General features: G+C 51.4%; 3 protein-coding genes across 3 annotated transcripts; 2 read left to right on the plus strand and 1 right to left on the minus strand.

The window, feature by feature from the left end:
* Nucleotides 1-438: 438 nt before the first annotated feature.
* IUM83_02696 (Carbonic anhydrase 2) lies at nucleotides 439-1,654 on the plus strand (the record flags this gene model as incomplete). The annotated part of the gene is made up of 3 exons (XM_067926636.1): nucleotides 439-783; nucleotides 860-1,349; nucleotides 1,422-1,654. 3 exons carry the CDS (start codon nucleotides 439-441, stop codon nucleotides 1,652-1,654), a joined length of 1,068 nt encoding a protein of 355 aa, XP_067784255.1.
* Nucleotides 1,655-4,037: 2,383 nt separating this feature from the next.
* On the minus strand, nucleotides 4,038-4,633 carry IUM83_02697 (uncharacterized protein; the record flags this gene model as incomplete). The annotated part of the gene is made up of 2 exons (XM_067926637.1): nucleotides 4,038-4,121; nucleotides 4,202-4,633. 2 exons carry the CDS (start codon nucleotides 4,631-4,633, stop codon nucleotides 4,038-4,040), a joined length of 516 nt encoding a protein of 171 aa, XP_067784254.1.
* Nucleotides 4,634-9,253: 4,620 nt separating this feature from the next.
* Nucleotides 9,254-12,174, plus strand: IUM83_02698 (uncharacterized protein; the record flags this gene model as incomplete). Its single annotated transcript, XM_067926638.1, has 2 exons — nucleotides 9,254-10,230; nucleotides 10,716-12,174. 2 exons carry the CDS (start codon nucleotides 9,254-9,256, stop codon nucleotides 12,172-12,174), a joined length of 2,436 nt encoding a protein of 811 aa, XP_067784278.1.
* Nucleotides 12,175-19,573: the final 7,399 nt, after the last annotated feature.

Consider the following 19,573-nt stretch of genomic DNA (forward strand, 5'->3'; position numbering starts at 1 on the left):
CAGCACCAGCAGCGACAGCACGCGCGATAAGGCCAACATGGCGACGACACGCACACGATGGCTGACACGGACAGCATTAGCGTCGACCCCACGCAAGGGAAGTCCGACACGGACGGTCCCAACTGCGACTTCGGCACGACAAGCTCGACAGGGAGGGCAGCAGCAGCCAGTTCTCGCCTGGCAGGTGCGAGCGCAAGAGATCCCAGCGACCAGTTCCCGATGCGACATTTTATTAAAATTGTAGTAAGATCTAACTACTACACCTTTGTCAATCCAAGTTCGTAGCAGTGTAAAGCAAAATCGTGAGAATTGGCTTAAGTAACCCTTAAATTTTAAAAAAAACACTAAATTTTGATTTCGAGCAAAACAGATTTAGGCCAGAGCAAACTGGTGGTCAATAGCACAAACTCCAACCGCGGCTGAAGCCCCGCTTCCAAGATGCCGTGCGAGCCGAAGCATGGGCTTCCAGCGTGGTCGAGCGTGCTGGAAACATTCCGAGAGGGACGCGACTGGACTGTCGTCGCGGATCATAACGGCATCCCCGTCACAGCCCGTGATATCGTCCAGCGCGGGACGGCCGGCATCAAAAAGAGGGGCGAGGCGCGCGCGGCATGTACAAAGTGCACGCCGGAGATGGAGGCGGCATTGGTTGGGTATGTGGAAGACAACTGTCAGTACACGCTCCAGCAGTTGCGCGATCAGCTGTACTTCGGCTTTGGGGTCTTCATTAGCACATCGCTGATCAGCAAGAAGCTGTGCGACAAGCTCTACACTGTGAAGCAGGTACGTATTAAGCTATTCGGTGACTTGTGCAGAGTCTAATTAACACTGTGGTACTACATGTATATTAAATTAATAGGTGCGCGTTGAGTCTGAAACATGCAATAACGCGCAGAACATCGAGAAGCGGAGGGAGTTTGGTGAAAACCTACTGCAGTACGAGAAGGAGGGGGCCTTCATCGTGTACTACGATGAGACAAACTTCAATCGCTATTGTAAGCGCACACAGGGGCGTGCTCTTGTTGGAGCGCGGGCGGTGGTGAAGTTGCCCCCCTCCAAGGGCGCAAATCTACAGCTACAATGTGCTGTCTCCCCCGAGATCGGCTTGGTGCACTACGCCAAACAGCGCGGAAGCATTAAGATGGAGATCAACGCCGCGTTCGTCGACGACGTCTACGACGCTGTCAAGTCGCACGAAACCTACCGCATGCACTTCTCCAGAAAGAAGATTGTGGTTGTGTTGGACAACGCGCCAGCTCACTCCCAAACCGAAGAGCTGGTCCAGGCGAGAGCCGACCTCGAGCTGCTACGCTTGGCTCCATATTCGCTGATGTGTAATCCGATAGAAGGTACGTGTGGCCGCTTACGCACTACGGTAACGTACATGTACTAACGTGCCGTTTACCATTTATTCTCCGCAGGTTGCTTCAGCGTATTGAAGACCCGCATCAAAAACTTCCTCGCGCTAAGCCACGACGAGATGCTTCACATCCCAGTTGGGCAGAAGACTGAGCTGCGGATGCAGCTTTTGGAGCGTGCGGCCGAGCACTGCATGTCGCGCATGGATTTGCGCCTAGTTAGCAAGATGGCGCGCCACTGTGCTCTATCGGTAGCGGTAGCTATTCGTAGCGAGCCCATGGAGTACGGCACGTAGGCAGTTAGCTGTGGACTAAATCGGCATTCATCTGCATTCTTTCTCTACTTTTTTTTTTTGAAAAATCAAAATTCTTATTTTCGGTCTCTCGGTTTTTCTTTACACTGCTACGAACTTGGATTGGCAAAGGTGTAGTAATTAGCTGTTTGTGTATAGGCGAAAAGGCGAAAAGGTCAGGGGTTTAGGCGAATAGTCGTCGCCTAAACTATTAAGAAGGCGAAAAGGCTCGTCTTTACCACCACTGCTTGCGGGGATACGCTTGGATTGTTTCCCTCCATACTTGAACATTGTATTGTCCTGATTTTTTACCAACATATTGTGCCAACGCCATAAGCCGGGACAAAAAAACCATGGCCTGTAAATATGCGTCGACAAAAGGAATTAGGGTGCTAATTATATCTGTTGCTCTACCACTATCCGCCTGTTCAGTAGCTGTGGCCCCTACTCACATGTCATTAGTATTGCTCAGCTGTTACCTTCGGCACAACGAGTATGATTTTTCTGTTACCTGGTAAATATCATATGTTATTTCGTAGTTTACCTAGACGGGTGCATGCGTGATGTGACTGACACACGAACACCAACTTCAACGAGTTGCAGTGTTACATGTTGAAGTACACATAGTATGGTCGATATCTTCGCTAATACAATTTGTTAGCTTAAACGGATAATTTTCCCGTATTTGCTGATATAGCACCTATGCATTACATGCAAATAAAGAGAATATTAGTATAATTGAAGGATCTTTGTAAGTATGAAGTCGAGCGGGCATGAATCCGAATAACCTGGTTCTAGCTAGTACAGAGCCAATGTTTGAGCGAGTAAGATGTGTCTCTAGTCATTATTATAGGCAGAAATATATAGTAGATTCCAGGAATAGCAGGTCCCTAGTTCTAAGTACCCTAAGTACTTGATACGTCTAGCCTCTAATGCGATGGTCTACTGACACTAAATGGGGCTTCTACAGCATCAAATCTAGTTTGTGATTCGCACCTGGAGGTTGTGAGCTCGATTGACAGCTCTTGCTAGCTGTTCCGCTTCGTAGTCTCGTACAGTTCCGTCTCCAAATCGCACTGCCCACTTGTACACCCCATCAGATAGCCGTAGGGCAAACACCTCCCCTATGACTGAACTAGTTTCTGACGTTTGGGCCTCTGCAATATCAAAGCTCCCCACAATTCTCCATTGTAGTGGCTGACCAGGTCGTTTGAGAAAAAGCCGTACGAGTCTGTTGACATCGTAAAAACCTTCCTCGGCGGTCTCCCGTGTTAGTGCTGGCCGTCTAGATGGGGGCCGGCCTGGTGTGCGTCTTACCGGCACGCTGGTCATGGCAGCTTGCAGGTCTAGAAGGCCTACCAGCGAAAGTACTGCTAGTACATGGGAGCATATCCATCCAGAACGAATAAATCCCTCGCGTGTGCAATGTAAAAAATTTCTCACCTGTGCAATAGATTCGGTCGACTAAACAGGTAGAAGCTGAAAAGGTGGTGGGTAATCGTGATGTTTTATCACCACTCTGTGCAGTGATAACAATTTAAACTCCAACTTCAACGCTTTGATGCCTCTGGGAAAGCGCCCATTGAGAGAGAGTTTAGAAATTTATACGTACGTTCATCATCAACATCACTCCCGAGTATTCCCAGACCGCCCATAATGTGCTTAGACACGTTGAAAAGTACGGGATCTAGATGTTTTCTATCTCCTCTGCCTTTGTATACATTTTTGTAGATGGGGATGGATACCACGTCGAGCTGTTGTAGTTGGTTGCGCTGCATGCCTCCCGGTCGGCTCACCGGCAAAACAAGCCCACTGTTTAGAACGTACCAAATTTAGAAATGGCAACCTAAAACTATTCATTTCTGATTATAGCTACAACTAGTCCACCTAGGTACTGGCCTATGCTTGCCTTAGGAGGGAAGAACCAGGAACGCCACATATACTCGTCAAGGTAGGAGTCTAGCTTTTCCTTGGTCATGCCGCGCATGCTCTTGATATGTCGCTTAATCCGAGTCTCTCACAGCCCCTCGATTGTATTTGTGTGTGTGCCAGTGACGGGGTCTACAAAATTGAGACTGTGGTTCACCCAACTATGCGTATAGTGCATACTTGCTAGAGTGCGGTTGTTCTCTAGGGTATGTTGCTTGCTGCCACGCTCACAAACGTAGGTTGCAAACATGTCAGACATGATTTTTGTTCTGCAAAAGCAAACGTCCCCATTATATTAGAAACACAATACATGCGGATAAATATTACAAAAACCGTACCTGGGTTTGATGAATTTCTTGATAATGGGGAGGAGTGTTTGCTTAGTACGCTTATCGTACACAATACGTCCGAACCAGCGACCTGTTGTGCGTTCAACACCACCGAACAGCCAGAACTCCTAGTAACAACGGCCTCGGTTGTATTTACGCTTCTTTGCCAGGCTAGTTGCGTCGATCTCCACTATATGTCCCTCGCCTCCGATCTATGGAGCGACATACCGCAACATTAGTGCAACATTAGCGCAACATTAAGTTACATGGAGCAACAGAATAGCTACAATACCTTGAACTCTGCCTTCAGTAGTTCCTTGGAGCACGTAGACCGGCAATACGCGTACCAGTCGCGCACGGTACGCTCACAAACGTCCGCTAGTTCAGAAGCCTGGACTTGAGACAGCCGCATGCACCAAGCTAAAAGTAGCCGCACGGCATGGTGCAACTTCAACTTGGTCTCGTTTAAAAACGAGCTCGTAAGCATCCCACGAGACACCTCTTTACCCTCCTGGTGCCCTGCACGACGAGAGCACCGCCAGCGCTTGCGGGCAACCGATGGCTTGATGTCGGCCCCGCAAAGTGGGCAGAGTTTCGATCTGTCGATGAGACCCACCTCCATGCACCAGAGGACGCAAGTCTCTTCGTCGCACATCACTTTCATGACGTGGGCGAGGACGAAGAGACCTTCATCCTCGATGTGGTACTGGAAGAGGGTGTCCATGTTGTAGGGGCGGCCTCCGTGTGAGTGCGATGAAGAAACTTGGGTTGTGTGAGCTTAAGTCCGAAGAAACTGGCTACTGGCTGCAGGCTGTGGCTGGCGGTGAGTGGTGGGCTTGTTTTTCAAAGTATACAAAACGTAAGTAGTAAAAATCGTTCAAATCTGCGTTTACGCGACAAACGTGGGCGTATCTTGCGGAACTGTAGTCTACATAACGTGTACACAACTGTGGGTGTCACACTGTAGGTTGCCATTTCTAAATTTGGTACGTTCTAAACAGTGGGCTTGTTTTGTCGGTGAGCCTCCCGGTCTGTTCAAGATGCTGTCGAGTTGGCGATCCAAGAGTTGTGATGGTTTTGATCTTGTAACGATGCTCACATCCATCGTGAGACCTACATCGATACACACGAGCACGTAGTCGCTCGGTCTCGTAACGTGTCTCGTACGTATAGATGTGATCGTTCTGATCGTTCATAGCTCGATGTGCCGCCAAAACAGATTCAAATACGGCCGTCTGTACGTAGTCCCTGCAAGAGGCTGCTTGATCCGACGCGTCCACCACTACCTCCTCCTCTTCCTCGTGAAATTCATACTCAGAGTCATCAGAGCCGTCGGAGTCGCTCCAAACGAAAATATCTGAATCAGCACTACTCGGTTGTGCACCATCGCTGCTCCCATCCATACTCGACCAAGTCGTAGATGGTTCCTGGAAACACTTCTTGTTGGTCGGTAAACGTGGGAGTGCGAGGCGGGCTAGCCTGTTAACCCTTCTAATACGGCCGCTATTCCGGGAAATCCGGAACTCTAAACATATTAATTAACATATGCCGGAAAATCGGTACTATATATCATGTATTAAGCCCTTCGCGTGACACGTGGTCTGATAAACAAATACGATTGGCTAGTACGTGGAGATGTGCAGAGGAGAAAACGGCCAAATATCTTCTTATTACAATCTCCTTGCAAAACCGTTCGGATGTGCAGTCGCCAAAGGTGTGTATGGGGCGGCGAAAAGGTCATCATTCATTCTTTTAGTTCTCACTACCGCTATCACAAACTTCCGGTTTTTGCTTCTCGATGAATCGGATCTTGTCCTGGTACTCAGCGGGAATAGCAGTCCCATTTCGCCACGTTTGATGCCAGATCTGTCGCAGGTGAGACTGCTACCATGATCAAGTCGTCGAACTTTGTTGCAGAGCGACACTCTCCCTCTCTTGGCTCGTGTGCATGCTGCACAAAAGTAACTCGTCTCAAAACTGCGTACTCCATGGCCTGCAAACGCCGAACACACCTTGCATAACCACTGGCGATTCTTTGTTTTGGTCTTGTTCTTCTCTTCAAGCTTCTGGAGGGTGTGGGGCTAGCGCGGAAGCGGACGAGCAACCAGCTCCTCCATGTCATTGCCGCCGGCAAAATCTTCGCTTGTTTGTCCGAGAATATCAGCGTACAAGCGACGCATAAAGACTGCGTGCGTAGGTACCGGTTTCTGGAGCTTCTGTATTGCTTACTTGTGAACGATGAATGGGTTCACCGTAGCAGTGTCGGCGAGACCAACAAACAGCGTTTTGTAGTACTTGCGCATTCGATTAGAGCGCTGAATTGAGTAGCGCTGTAGGCGGAGTTGGTCGTGAACGTCCACTCCGCCCATCGCCTCATGATAGTCCTTCACTAGTCGAGGACATGGTTCTCGTGTCACCGTCCCACCCGGTTCACGTCTGCTTACGTGTGTTATCTGCGTGGAGCACCCAGTAGCCAAGAAACGAACCGGCTTATTGTCCATTCAATTCAGTGCAATGTACTCAGGATGGTTGCGCCACTGAGCAATGCGAAACGTGCCTCGAGGCATACGCTGAGGACGTCGCTTCTGCTTGAATTCAAACCCCTTCCACCACCCCTTGCGATCACTCCGAATAGTTCCCACGTGCATGTGCCCCATGACCAAGAGCTTGTGTGACAGATGGATAGATGTATAATAGTTGTCTGTGCATATCAACCGCTGAGCAGGTTGCCCTTGAAGAACGTGGCGGAGATTCGTCACTACAGCTTACTGCGCTACTGCCGTTTCGTCCTTGTCAGCCTCGCCACAGTATATGTCGATTCTACACAGCAATACACAACTTATTGAGTACAGTCTCGATCACAAAGCGGAACATCCCGAATATATTCCGGATCTTCCTGATCAAAACTATTCCTTACCTTGCGCAGTATGCTGTCTCCGCACAACGCGTCATATAAAACTTGGTGCCCCACTTGTTGGGCTTATTAGCCAGATACTTCCGCATGGGATTACGTTTGTGACGCATTGGCACCATCCCTACGTCGAAGGAGATACGAGCACCCAGCCAATAGCCGCGAAAAAAGTCTTTTGTATTGCTTGGATTACAGGGTGGATCTTGAACGCTCTGTCTCCACTAGTGTGTTGCAGATCGTTGTCGTTGAAGTGAAGATACCAAGCAATGTCTTGAAAGCGGTCTCGACTTAGAAACTGACCGAAGGTGCCTCGTGAAAGAGCACCCTCTGTCCTCGTGATCCAGTGGCGAGTGAGACTTTCACGTCGCGGCTCCAACGCCCTCGCCATCAAAAGCACGATGAACCGGACTATCTCATGGGGATGAATGCTGTTCTTGCGTCTCTACTTGACGCGGTACTCTTTGACAGAGAGCACACTAGACAGTAGAGCGGGTTCGTCAACCGCTTCTCGCGAGCACGGGCAAGCATGCTTTGAGCAATTTCATCGATGCTGTCGAGGCGATACTTATTTGTTTCTGAAGCAACAATTCCTTGGGCATAAAGAAATAGAAAATAGGCAATGTATTTTCTGCATAGGTAAGCGCAGCTGTAGTTGGTCCACTCGGGCCGTCGTAAAGAGGAGCAACATCCACTTGAACCTGACTACTGTGACGCTCATCGAAATAATCCCACTCCTCATCTTGAAGTCGATCCAAATCATCACCATCAAGGTCGAACACGACGGGATCTTCATCCACTTCATCAGACAGAAACTCCGATTCATCTTCTACGTTGCCAACATCAGAATCTTCGACGACACCATCGCCTTCTCCATCTTGAAGAATTGTGTCTTCGTCATCGTCGAGATCCGAATCAAGGCCAAGCAGCCAATCATCCTCACCAACATTCAAATCGTCTGAATCCAGGGGACCAAACAGCCGGTCTCTGCTAACAGCCTCCAAGAAGTAGTCTGAATCAAACTCATAAAGTAGCAAGCGCCCAGCAGTTGAATCAGCGCCTGTACCAGGCTCTACGTCAGTGGCCGTCACGTCCGGAACAATCTCTGTCGTATCCGGAACAGCATCATCTATATCCGGAATTGAAATGTCCGTACGATCCGGAACAGTTTCAGTCCTATCCGGAACAACTACTATAGTCATATCCGTAACAGCAATATGTTAGACTTTGAATACCAAACCATTGACTAGTAACACGCACCTGTAGCAGGAGGCCCTGGTGTCGTTGCCTTGGACTTGGCGACTGCGGCTCTCTTACGGCGAGTCGTCTCGGCGCTAAGAGTAACAGGTCTCTGCGCAGCAGATCTCTTCGCAGCAGGTTTCTTGGTAGTAGACTTCTTGGCATCGGACGTCTTGGTGTCCGAAGACGCAGGCCCATTGGCTTCAGCAGCTGTGGACCTTGGGACGGCTATAGTAGCAGGCTTACTTGGTTTTGGTGTAGCTCTTGAGGCAGCCCTTGGTTTTGGCGATACCTTCGTTGCGGCCGGCTCTGGAGAGGGTGTCATCTGGGCAGCTTGTGCAGCTGGGAGGTTGCGCAGTTGGAAGGGGGGTCAAACACCAGCCATCTCTGGCGGCGGCAATGGTTCATCAAGCTGGTGTCACCTGTACAAACGAACTGAGTTAGCTAGAGTAAGTCTGTAACAGCTCACAACTCACTTACCCAGAAAGAAATCCACGCCTTCTTTTCCCTGGAGGCTACCACCATGTTATCCGCACTGCTTGGTTAGAAAGCAAAATGGTAGGCCGCTGGAAATTCTCGTTGAGGGTCGGCGAGTACTCATAAGGGATCAAACGGACTGCACAAATCTTGGGAAGTGATGATCCCCAACGCGAGAGCAGGTCCGCCCACACATTCTCCTCACCGACAATGTCACAAATATCGTACGTGTACGCCATGAGCAGCAGAGCCCAACGCTGAAGCTTGTCCGCGGTGTACTTTGGGACAGAACTGAGTACACTGGGAGCCTTCCATAACCGTGCAAAAACGGTTTTATGCAACCCTAACCCATGCATTAAAAGGCGCATTAAAAGCTCGCATTAAACGGCCCTCATAAAACGTTGTTTGATCGCCTATCCATCTGAGTCGATCAAAAAAGTCGCGTTTATTGACGGATTTTAATGTTTTATGCGCACCCTATTTCGCAACCGCATAAAAGCATACAAATCCCTGTCAATAGGCCAACTTCAACACCTCCAACGTGCAATCCTGTTTGAACTCAAGATCCTGCGGAGGCGCAAAAAGTGCCGCGCTGACCAATTCGCATTCCAGAATCTGCGGGAGGTGGCGCATTCAGCTTGGACGAGAAGGTTTGTGTGTCTTAGCACAAGCCGCTGTCGGCCAAGCACCTCAAACTGACCACAGCTTTGTGTTGCAGTGATGTCGACGCCGATCAAGACTCACAAACGGCCATCGACGGAGATCTCCAGCGACGACACTGTCGATAGTCCGGCCGTCGGCAACTCAAGCAAGAAGATTCGGCGCGCTAACTCCTCGGCCACTTCGACTCCTCCCAAGCGCGAATACCCCCCTGGAGGAGTGGGCTGGTCGATGGCCTCTGCTGTCGGGATTCGTCCCAGGCTTCCAACTGAACCCGCTGTCGTAACCCTGTCTGGGCATGCCACGGAGGACTACACGGCACCCACGGCCCTGCACGCTACCAGTACGCGTTCGGTGTCATCGTACACACCCACCGTCGCGTCGTGGAGCACTCAGTCTGGTCAACCATCCGACTGCACTCGTCGGCTTTCTTCCGAGACTACCCGCTCCGTCATCTCCAGTATATCGAGCGATTCCAGCGACGATGAAGAGGCTGACAAGCACGGCTACAACAGCGACAGCTCGGAGAGGACGTGGACGCAGTCGCCGCCGGGTTCTCAGGGCGAAAAATCCGACCAGAATCTGCCAGACGAATGGAGACCAGCGTCATGGCCGATATTCGTCACGCCAATCACCAGAAATGACAACCCGCGCGAATATCGCTTCGAGTCTGTGGTTGTGGGCAAGCCGTGCGGGTGTTCAAGTCTCTGCAGTGCGCTGTCATGCGAAAACGCCCTCAACAACAGGTGCTGTGTCGAAGACAACTGCTCCTTCAGTGCCAAGTGTGGCAACACTCTCAAGCAGAACCCCGACCTCGTGCTGAGCATGAGGAAGACCTCCACGGACTTCGGAGTCACGGCTGCGGGGTTGATCGCATCTGGAGAGGTTATCGGCGAATATTGCGGCTATGTCATGGAGATGGGTGACCTGGAATCGAGAGCCGCTGTGGAGAATGGATACCGCATGTTACTGGACACTCCATCCATCGATGGCAAGAGCATAGGCATCGACGCTCTGTGGTGTGGCAATATCATGCGGTTCGTGAATCATCATTGCAACCCGAACTGTCGATTCCAGCAGGTCCGTGTCGGTCAACGGGTCGCCGTGGTGGTGGTGACCTTACGAGCTGTTCTGCCAGGCGAAGAGGTCACCGTCTCGTACGGTGACCAGCTGTGGTTTATTTGCCGATGCGGGTGGTGGGGTGCCAGCACAGACACCTCCAGCACTTGTGAAGCTCTCGCTGTCTCGCGACGTGAACTGCGGCTATTGAAGTCTGGCAACCGCACCTATCCTGGGCGGTGTGTATTACTTAGTTTTCGTATAGCGGGTGCTAATCACTTAGGTTTTGTATACCACGAGAGAGAAGATCGCTAAATGCATAATAATGATGCGTTCATTCCGGCTTTTGCGATCCAGCGCAGGGGGGAGCAGCGATGACCAAAGTTGTGTTGTGTATCAAACCCGCGCGGGAATGAAGTGCTAAGGCTTTTTGTGTGATGTTGCTCCTGGTATAAAAGGGTAGGAAGTCAGGATATCGCAACTACAGCAGGGAGGAGGTGCTGCTACTCAGCCTGATAGTGCAGCAGCTCAAACCGCTTGGAAAGAATCAATGGGAACGCGTGAAGGAGGCCTACGACATGAGGAGGCCCAGGTCCTGGCCTGACCGAGATTACGACTCGTTGAAGCGTAAGTTCAAGGAGGCTGCAGCCACGCCGAAACCCACGGGTAAGGCCTCGGTCCCGATCCATATTGCAGCTGCCAAACTTGCACAAAAGCATATTGATGAAGACACCTCTGCCAACACCATGGACGACGGCAAGGATGACGGGCAAGACGACGCGGAGCTCCTCAAGCACGTCGCAGAAATGGCAAGAGCTAAGTGTGACAGCATTATGAAAGACCTGCGGGTGAATTCTCGAGCTCACAGTGAGGGATTCTCGTCCGGCGCGGAATCGGAAGAGGATGAGGTCGACGAGCGTTCTCCAGTCAAAAAAAGAGATCACGAGAGGGGCGACGCCCCGTTGCCCCTCACAGAAATGAATGGGTCTCAGAGAACATCGATGTCTCCGCCGGCGCGCCCTGTAGGAGTAATAATTGGTCGGGACGGCTTGGTGATCGACGCGGCCCTGGCAGCAGAGCTCGAGCTGTCGGATATACATATCCCGGGAGACTCGGACGAGGAGAAGGCCGAGGGTCCTGCAGGTTCAGAGCCTGCTGCGGCTAAAGAGCCACTGCAGTCACAGTCAGCCGAAGCCCTTCAGACGCCGAACCGAAAGTCTACAGGTCGCCCGAAGAAGAAGGCGAGCGAGCCCCGTCCGACGGTGACTAGTCCTTCGCGCACACCTCTGAAGCGCAATCCCGCCAGGGCCGTGTCTGACGCAACGGAGCAGAAGGCAAACCCGAAAAAATCGGCCGTTTCCGCTCGACTCGGCGGTCAAGATCTGCGTGTCATTAGAGACAACATCTCCCAGCTTACGAAACGGTCCTCTAGTGAAGCCTCCGCGCCCGCCGATGACACGTCGTATGCCAAGAACAAAAGGATCAGGACCGCTCGCAAGCTCTCAGATCTGGAGAAAAGTCTGAACGCGGTCGAAAAGCAGGAGTCCTCTGGGCGCAGCGACATCATGGAGATGATGATCATGTTTCGCCAAGAGGCTGAAATGAAGGCACAAGCCGAAGAGGTCCGACGCCGCGAAGACCGAGAGACGAGAGAGGCAGCCGACCGCCGCGACCGCGACGAGCGAGAGAGAATTAGGCGCGACGAGTTCGCACATGCCGAGGCGCAGCGAAAGTTGGAGCGCGAAGAAGCGCGGCTGGAACGCGAAGAGAGAATTCTTCTTGAGCAACGTCGGGCGGAAGAGCGAGAACTGGATCGTGCTGAGAGCAGGCGTCGTCACGAAGAACGCCTTCAGCTGGAGCGCGAGGAGGCGAAGAATCGTCACGAGCAAATGCTGCTCTTGTTTGCCTCCATGAAGAAGTAGATAATCTCGTTACTATCACGTGTTTACCTGATTTACTATCGTCTCACTGGTTATCAACAACTCCGTAGAAATATGTAGTTCGTATCTGACTTATTTCCAGAGCTCGCACTCTGAAGTTCGACAGCCGAAAGAGATTATCCAACCTCAGACTACGCTTATCCTTGTCAGGCGGCAATGGCAGTAACAAACGCTTGTAGACCTTCTCGACCGAGCCCATTCCCCACTCCGCTGACTGCCGAATATACGTTATCGCCCTGGACATTATTTTTGCCGAGGCACGCACCGAGGGAAGTAGTCTACCCAAGTCACCTTCCTTGAGCGGGGTCAAGATCCGGCCGGTCATCATTCCAGAGCATGGAAAAGCACTGTCGGCAACGACACCGTAGCGCATGTCAGGACTGAGCCTCGGATCGAGCAAGTTGTCGCGGAACCCCACGCAGTTTTCAGAGTCATTCCAGGACCCGGGGCAATTGTGCCGCGCCCAGACGATTAGACCGTCGGCGCTAAAACACAAAGTCCCTGTTACGAAAACGCTGTGCAACCATCCATTATAAAAAGCATTCTGCACATCAGTGTCCGCGGGCTGTAGCACCTGGTAGAAAGCAAGACACATACGTGGCAGTCTTAGTAGCAACGTTTTAGGCGAAACTAGTAGATGCAGTTGATACCTTCAGGTTTTTCCCGTCAATAAATCCCCACGTAAACTGCAAAAGGGGTTCACGGAGAGCGGTGAGTTTTGCCAAGGCGCGCTGACGAGCTCCAGATGGCCACGAAATCCGAGCAGGGCGGAAACTTGCAAGGGCTTTACCCAAGGCCTCCTCTGCAGAGTTTAAAACCCGACTTAAGGTCGAAGGTGGCGCGCCGAAATACACGCTGGCGTGTTTTTCGTGGTGGGAATCCACGTAGAATGTCAACACGACAGCAAGAGCTTGGTGCTTGTGCTGGAGGCGGGGTGGACGACCTCCTTTATGATTATAACCTGGTAATTTGTAGTAGGGCGAAAACTGCTCTAACAGACGGCAGAACGAAATCCTAACAACAAGAACACCATCAACACCGACGGCTAGCTTGAGAGCTTGACGATATCTTACCGATCCAGGCTAGTGTAGTGGATAAAGTTCTCGTCAGAGCCGTTTCTCCAAAGCTTCATCCAGTCGGAGTCTCGCGGGTCGGGGATGCAATCGAGTGTTGCATAGTGTCGAACCCGCAGGGACCTCCGGCGTACGTCTCGTGCCTGCTCCTCATGCACTTTGCGACGCAGAACCGTCAAAGCTTCGACCATGCGTTCCTGTGTCTTCAAGTGCGTCGCCAAGGCCATGAGCATCACAGCGTGTGGCATGGCGTTCGTCTGTCGTGATTAGCTTCGCGCCATCTGAAGATCCGAGCCACCCCGTCGGAATCCTTCACGTTGTCCCAGGCGGAGAGCCCTTTGCTAGATCATATGGCTGTACAAATGTGACAATATGAAGCGGTCAGAATAAACGAGTTTTAGTGAGGTTTCGGTAGTACGAGTTTGGCACAGGTGCCAACCTGCGCAGTCTATGTCACCTAACCCTAGCATTAAAAGCCGCATAAAAAAAGCTTCCATAAAACCGTTTTTGCACGGTTATGGAAGGCGCCCACTGGTCGGATTAAAAATGAAACGCAAATTGCAGTGATCAGTGTAGAGGGTGAAGCCATCTGAACGATGTAGGAGATAGTCGGTGCGCTGGCAAGTTGCGACAATGGCATAAGCCTCTTTCTCCACAATGGGCCAGGACTTCGCAGAGCCCGAGAAAGTGCCACTTAAAAACATCGAAGGCTCATGGTGCTGGGCCGAAAACAAGCGAGCTGAATGATCCGGTGGAATTTGGATGATAACCGCACCCGATGCGAATCACTTGCATCAGTGAACACCGAGAGATGGTAATTCGGCTTAACACGAGCGAGCTCAACGGTATTGCCCAAGGCGCGTTTGCAAGCCTGGAGGCAAGGAGGCAAGTTTGCAAGCCTGGAGGCAAGCTGTATGCTGAGTAGTCCAGCCCACATCGGCCAGCAGAACCCGCATTACTTGACGCTTCGTACGCCCGCCCGCAGCTTTGTACACTAATTCCATGAGATCCACCAACGGCTGGGTGAGTTTGTTGTGGCCGGGGATCGTCACACGCATCCAGTCCAGCGCACAAATAAATTGCTGCAAGTCCTGCCCGTTGATCGGCGTCCTTAACTGTTGGAGTGCTTCAATTCGTTGGGGGTTATGGCGAACTCCGCTCTTCGACACGATGCGGCCACACCACTTGGCCTCGCGAAGGTAAAAAGAACACTTGGACGGGTATAATTTCAATCCTTTCGATTCACACACTTTGAGGACGCCACGAAGGAGCGTGAGGAGGCCGTCCTCAGTATTGGAATACCCAAGAAGATCATCCAGCCAGATAAGTAACCCGTTGTAGAGATAATCTTTGAACATCTCCTGGACGGTGGCTTGGCAGTACGCGACGCTGTCTGAGCCGCCCATCAAAACGCGTGTAGGAGTAAAAATTCCCATGTCAGTCAGAAAAGAGAAAAGCTCTTGACACTCCAGAGAGAGCAAGAACTGCCAATAACGTTTAAAAAAATCCAAAAGAAAGTAAAACTCAGAGTCATTGAGGTAATCCAAAATGACTTCAATGATCGGCATCGGCCAAAGAAGACGTACAGTCTGAGCATTCACCCGGCGAACATCCACCGTCATTGGAAAGGAATCTGGTTCAGTTTTCTTAACAATCAAGGGGTGAGAGCACCATTTGCTACCCGGATTGCGAGAGCACAGCCCTGCGTCAATAAGTTCCTGCACGTGTGCTTTCATAAACTCGCGGTGGGCCGGCGGGTATCGCCGGGCCTTGCAGCGTACCGGAACCGCGTCAGGCTTCAAAGTGACTTGAAGAGGTGGCATGTCAACGGGTGGGTCGCGACCTAGCCTCACTCTGAAGACGTCGCGAAATTGGAACAAAACTTTTCCGAGCTCCGCTCGAAATGCAGCACTGCACCCCAGACGCTCAGCTTCCCCCAGCTTGTCAGTGAGTATTTTCCACTCTTGAGCCCGAGCCTCCGCCTGGTCTTGGTCGTGCACGTCAGGAAAACAGTGGTGATCCTCCTCAGATTGCAAGGCCGTTTTTTCTGGAGTAGGCTCTGGGTGCTTGGCCTCTTTGTAGGCTAGCACGCGACGTACCCCCGTCTCCTCCACGTTCTCATCCATATCGTAGACACTCTGCTCTACCCGGGCCTGATCCATGAGAGTTTGAGCGGTGTAGCCAAGACGCTCCATGACGCCTTCACTGAGCAAAATGTCGCCCATTCCTGCTGGCAAATCACCAGACAATACCCAACACGTCATATTTTTGAGCGTAAGTTCCCCATTTGCAGTATCAAAACGGAGATCCAACTTAACTTCTTGTCGAATTGGCATAGTTTCGGCCGTAATTCCCTCAATTGCTTCACACTGATTGAGATCGCGCGTGGGAAGCCAATGGCCCTGTGTCGTTAGCTGGTGCAGCACCCTCGGCGTCACGACGGAACCTTCACCCCCGCTGTCTGGCTTAGCCAATGCTGCGACCTGGCCGCCAACTACACACGGCAGGGGTTTTCTGCTGCGCAAAGCACCCCCATCAAGCACTGTCGGTCTCGGGTTTACTGCAATCTTGGTGGTAACTGTCACGGCCCCCACTGGCTTGGATATTTTACGGTTTTTGTCATACAACTCCTTTGCTTCTGTGGCATTGGCATGGGGACATTGGAAAACACCGTGCGTTAGATCTCCGCACTTGAAATGCTTCCGAATCGGACCCAACACCGGCGATTTCTCCATCGCAGCAGAGTCACTGCCTGAGCCTGACGACTTGGTCGCTGTCGTAGCCGCGGCACCTGGAGGTGGCTTGGGACTCGATGTCGTGGACACTGCCCCCCCCCCGCGGTGCTGAGAATCTGGGGTGGCGCTGTACCCGTCCCGTCCGCAGTTTGCTGTATGGCAGACTCAAATATTTGCTGTATGGCAGACTGAAATATCAGGAAAGCGGACACTCTGGACTTAAGCCACTCAAGGAAAACCTTCACGGACCTCTTGGTCGACTTGTGCACTTGTTGCTTAAGCTCCGTGGTGACCGTTTGTTTGAGTGCGGGTGGTGTCAGGGCCGCACACAAAATTCGACAGCCATTTTCCGCTCGTCCAAGGGAAAGTCATCCATATCTTTGGCATCCAGAATCTCGTTAAAGGTCGTCACCAGCTTCATGACCCTGGATTCTGCGTCAGGAAGCGAGGTGCTCATGGCAAGCGGCCGCATGGCTTGAGCTAGTCGGGCATGATCTTGAACTTCGGGGCGTCGTGCAGCCAGGAAATAGGACTTCCATTCCTCTTCAGTGATCTCAGACTCAGCCTTTCCGATCTCATACATGCAGATCCGGACCAGCGTTCGGTGTTCGATGCACGCACTCAAAGGCATCACAAAAACCTTTCCATACGAACCTTGGTTCAGTGCTGTAATTCGTCGCTTGTATATCAAATAACCGTCCATGAAAGCTTTTTTTTTTTCTTCTACGCCGACCCTCGGTACACGGGCGGCACAGGCATGTTGACCCCCGCTGCGACCGTGATAGCTAGTTCCTTTCTACTCTCTCCAGCCTTATCACCTCCCATCGGATCATCGTCCTCCTGGCCGCGAGCATTTCGGCTAGCACTGCGGGCAAACCATCCCCATCGGCTCTGCCCGCGAGGCGACAACACTTCTTCCTTCAGATCCTCGATCTGAAGACCTTGACGGCCTACCGTTTCCGCGGCCTCCCGCATCAACTGGTACTGCTCCGACAAAGCCTTCTGGTGCTCTTCCAGCTGCGCGCTCAGTGCTACCTGCTTGGAATTCAGCTCAACTTGATTTCGTACTGCTGCTGCAGATACTCAGCCGTTTTAGAAGCCAGAACTTCTTGCTGCTGCTGGAACCGGTTGAGTTGATCAAGAGTAAGTTGTTGTACGACCTCTGCCTTCTTCGCAACTTGCTCCACCTTCTGCTCCGATTCCGCTTGAAGGCTTCGTGTCAGCGATGACTCGAACGTTCGCGTCTTCCGCTGCGCCTCGACCACGACTTCCACACTCACTCGAGGAGAAAGCAGCGCCTCCATCGCCAGTTTACGGTTCCCGTGATCCGGACTGCTTCTCACTTCCGCTGCACAGCGCGAAGGGAGCTAAAGAATACTTTGTTATCCGCACTTCTTGGTTAGAAAGCAAAAAGCAGAATGAATTCAAAAACAGAGAATGAAAACTTGCTAAACTGCGTGCGACTTGGTTGACGTAGACAGCTTGGCGTAAACTTGAACATGCAGCTTATGCGGATTGCAGTAGCGGTTGGAGGGCTTCAACCTCGCCAACTGCTGCTGCTGACGCTCCGCCGTCAACACACCAGGTGGCAGGTACCTACGGTCGTCGCTAAGGCCTACGGCCTTCCAAAACGACCAGCCCTTCTTTGTCAGCTCATTCCACATTCGTCCGAGGGATTTCTCGGGTAGCCTTTCATAACGCGGGAGTGTTGGTCTCTCTTGCGGCGCAGATCTCGAAATGAAAGGCTGGTAGCTCCCCTCGATTCTTATATCAGCAACCCTAACCGCTTCCCGAAAATCGCATGTCTCAAAGCCCGTTGCTGCCTCGTGAAATTTATCTCATACAGATTTCCTATATGCGGACTTTCGTTCATTTGCGGAGAATGCTGAATATTTTCAATCCTATAATCGCATTCAGGAAAATCCGTAACAGTAGTAAGGGTACTGGTAGCAGTAGTGCCCACCCAAATTTGAAAACTGCATAATTTGTTTTTGTAGCACTTCAGAACACCCCGCTTACATGATCATAAACGTTTGGATGTCGGCTAACTACACCCAAAGTTTGATCGGATTTGGCGAAGGATAAAGGTTTGCATTCATCGTTTGAAAATCGTGCCTAGAAAGAAGGCAAAAAAAGATGCGCACCAGTTGTGCCTTCCTTCCCAATACAAAGTACAAGTGAACAGAGGGCGATTATGTTATTACATACTGATCAAAAATTCGACCGAGCATGGGTTGGCCCCGTGGGACGGGTGCGATTTCTACCTAAAAGCCTTCTCAAACGTACCTAAAAATGCCTAAAAATGATACGAATTCTTACCTAAAAATGGCCAAAAACGTATACGGAGAATTTCCTAAAAACAACCTAATCGGAGTCAGAATTCACCTAAAAACGGCCTAATTTTTTGATGAGATGCGAGGGCGCTGCGATGGATTTTTGATGAGGTTCTTACCCACGAAAATAGAAAAAGAGATGTGTTTGTGTCATACCTTGCCAGCCCATGTCATTCCTTGTCTTTCATTCATTATTCAACTAGCCATGTGGTACAACGGCCACAAATTCGACTTCAAGCGAGACTACAAGGGCACAAAGTACGACAGCTGTGCTAACTACGAAGCAACGAAATGTCTCGCCAAGCTCATCAAGTATCCGGCTGAGCACAAAAAGGCGAAGCGAGCTAAATTACTGGCGGCAGCTTCAGCGGCGGCGGCTACGCCTGATCAGTGTTCCAAGACAAGGTCTGATGTCACAGACGGGTCCCGTCACGACGCTAGCAGAGGGAGTGAATACGACGACGTAGACAGCCGGTCCGACGTTTGCGCAAGTGACGACGGTAGCGTCCGTGACGTGGATTTCGCCTCGTCTCTTGGTGACGACCGTAGTCAACAAGATGGGGACAAGTCAGCGAAAGACGGGTCTTTCATCGTATTTCGTGGCGAGCACACGTGTACCGCGGTCGTGACAGCTCCTGCACGTGATGTCACGCACGAGATGGCCGAGCTTATATGGAAAAAGGCAGTCGAAGACCTGGTTGCTACTGCTACCGCCGTGTGGGAATGAGCTCGACAAGAAATGATTACTCGCTACGGCCGTAGGAGCGGCCTCAATCTGATCAAGAAGCGGGCAGGCAGAGATCTAGCATACCGCGCCAGAGATGATGCTACTGGCGGGGATGCCTTTCGCGCAATCGAGATGCCACCGCACAGAAACCTGTCGGCAGTCGACCATCGCCCTTTTCTACAGTTCAACGTTTCGTACACCCACGGGCGCGATTTGCACCGATTGATTGGCTTCGCTCATCCCGGTCTCCTACATGTCCTGAACAATCCAGGACTCCAACTCTTCATTGACGGGACATTTTCAGTTGCTCCCAGGCCGTTCAAGCAGGTGGTAATCGCCATGGTTTCGACCAGGGTCACGAGATGTTTGTGCCTGTTTTCTACATCCTGGCGCAGGCGAAAAACGACTGGACTTACTGGCACATCCTCCACTAGATCAAAGTACAGAGCGGCATGAAGCTCAAGCCAGGTGTCGTCTGCTGTGATTTCGAGCTGGCTTTACTGCAGAGTGTCA

The sequence above is a fragment of the Phytophthora cinnamomi genome (genome assembly GCF_018691715.1).
Source record: "Phytophthora cinnamomi strain GKB4 chromosome Unknown Contig92, whole genome shotgun sequence".
Lineage (NCBI taxonomy): Eukaryota > Oomycota > Peronosporomycetes > Peronosporales > Peronosporaceae > Phytophthora > Phytophthora cinnamomi.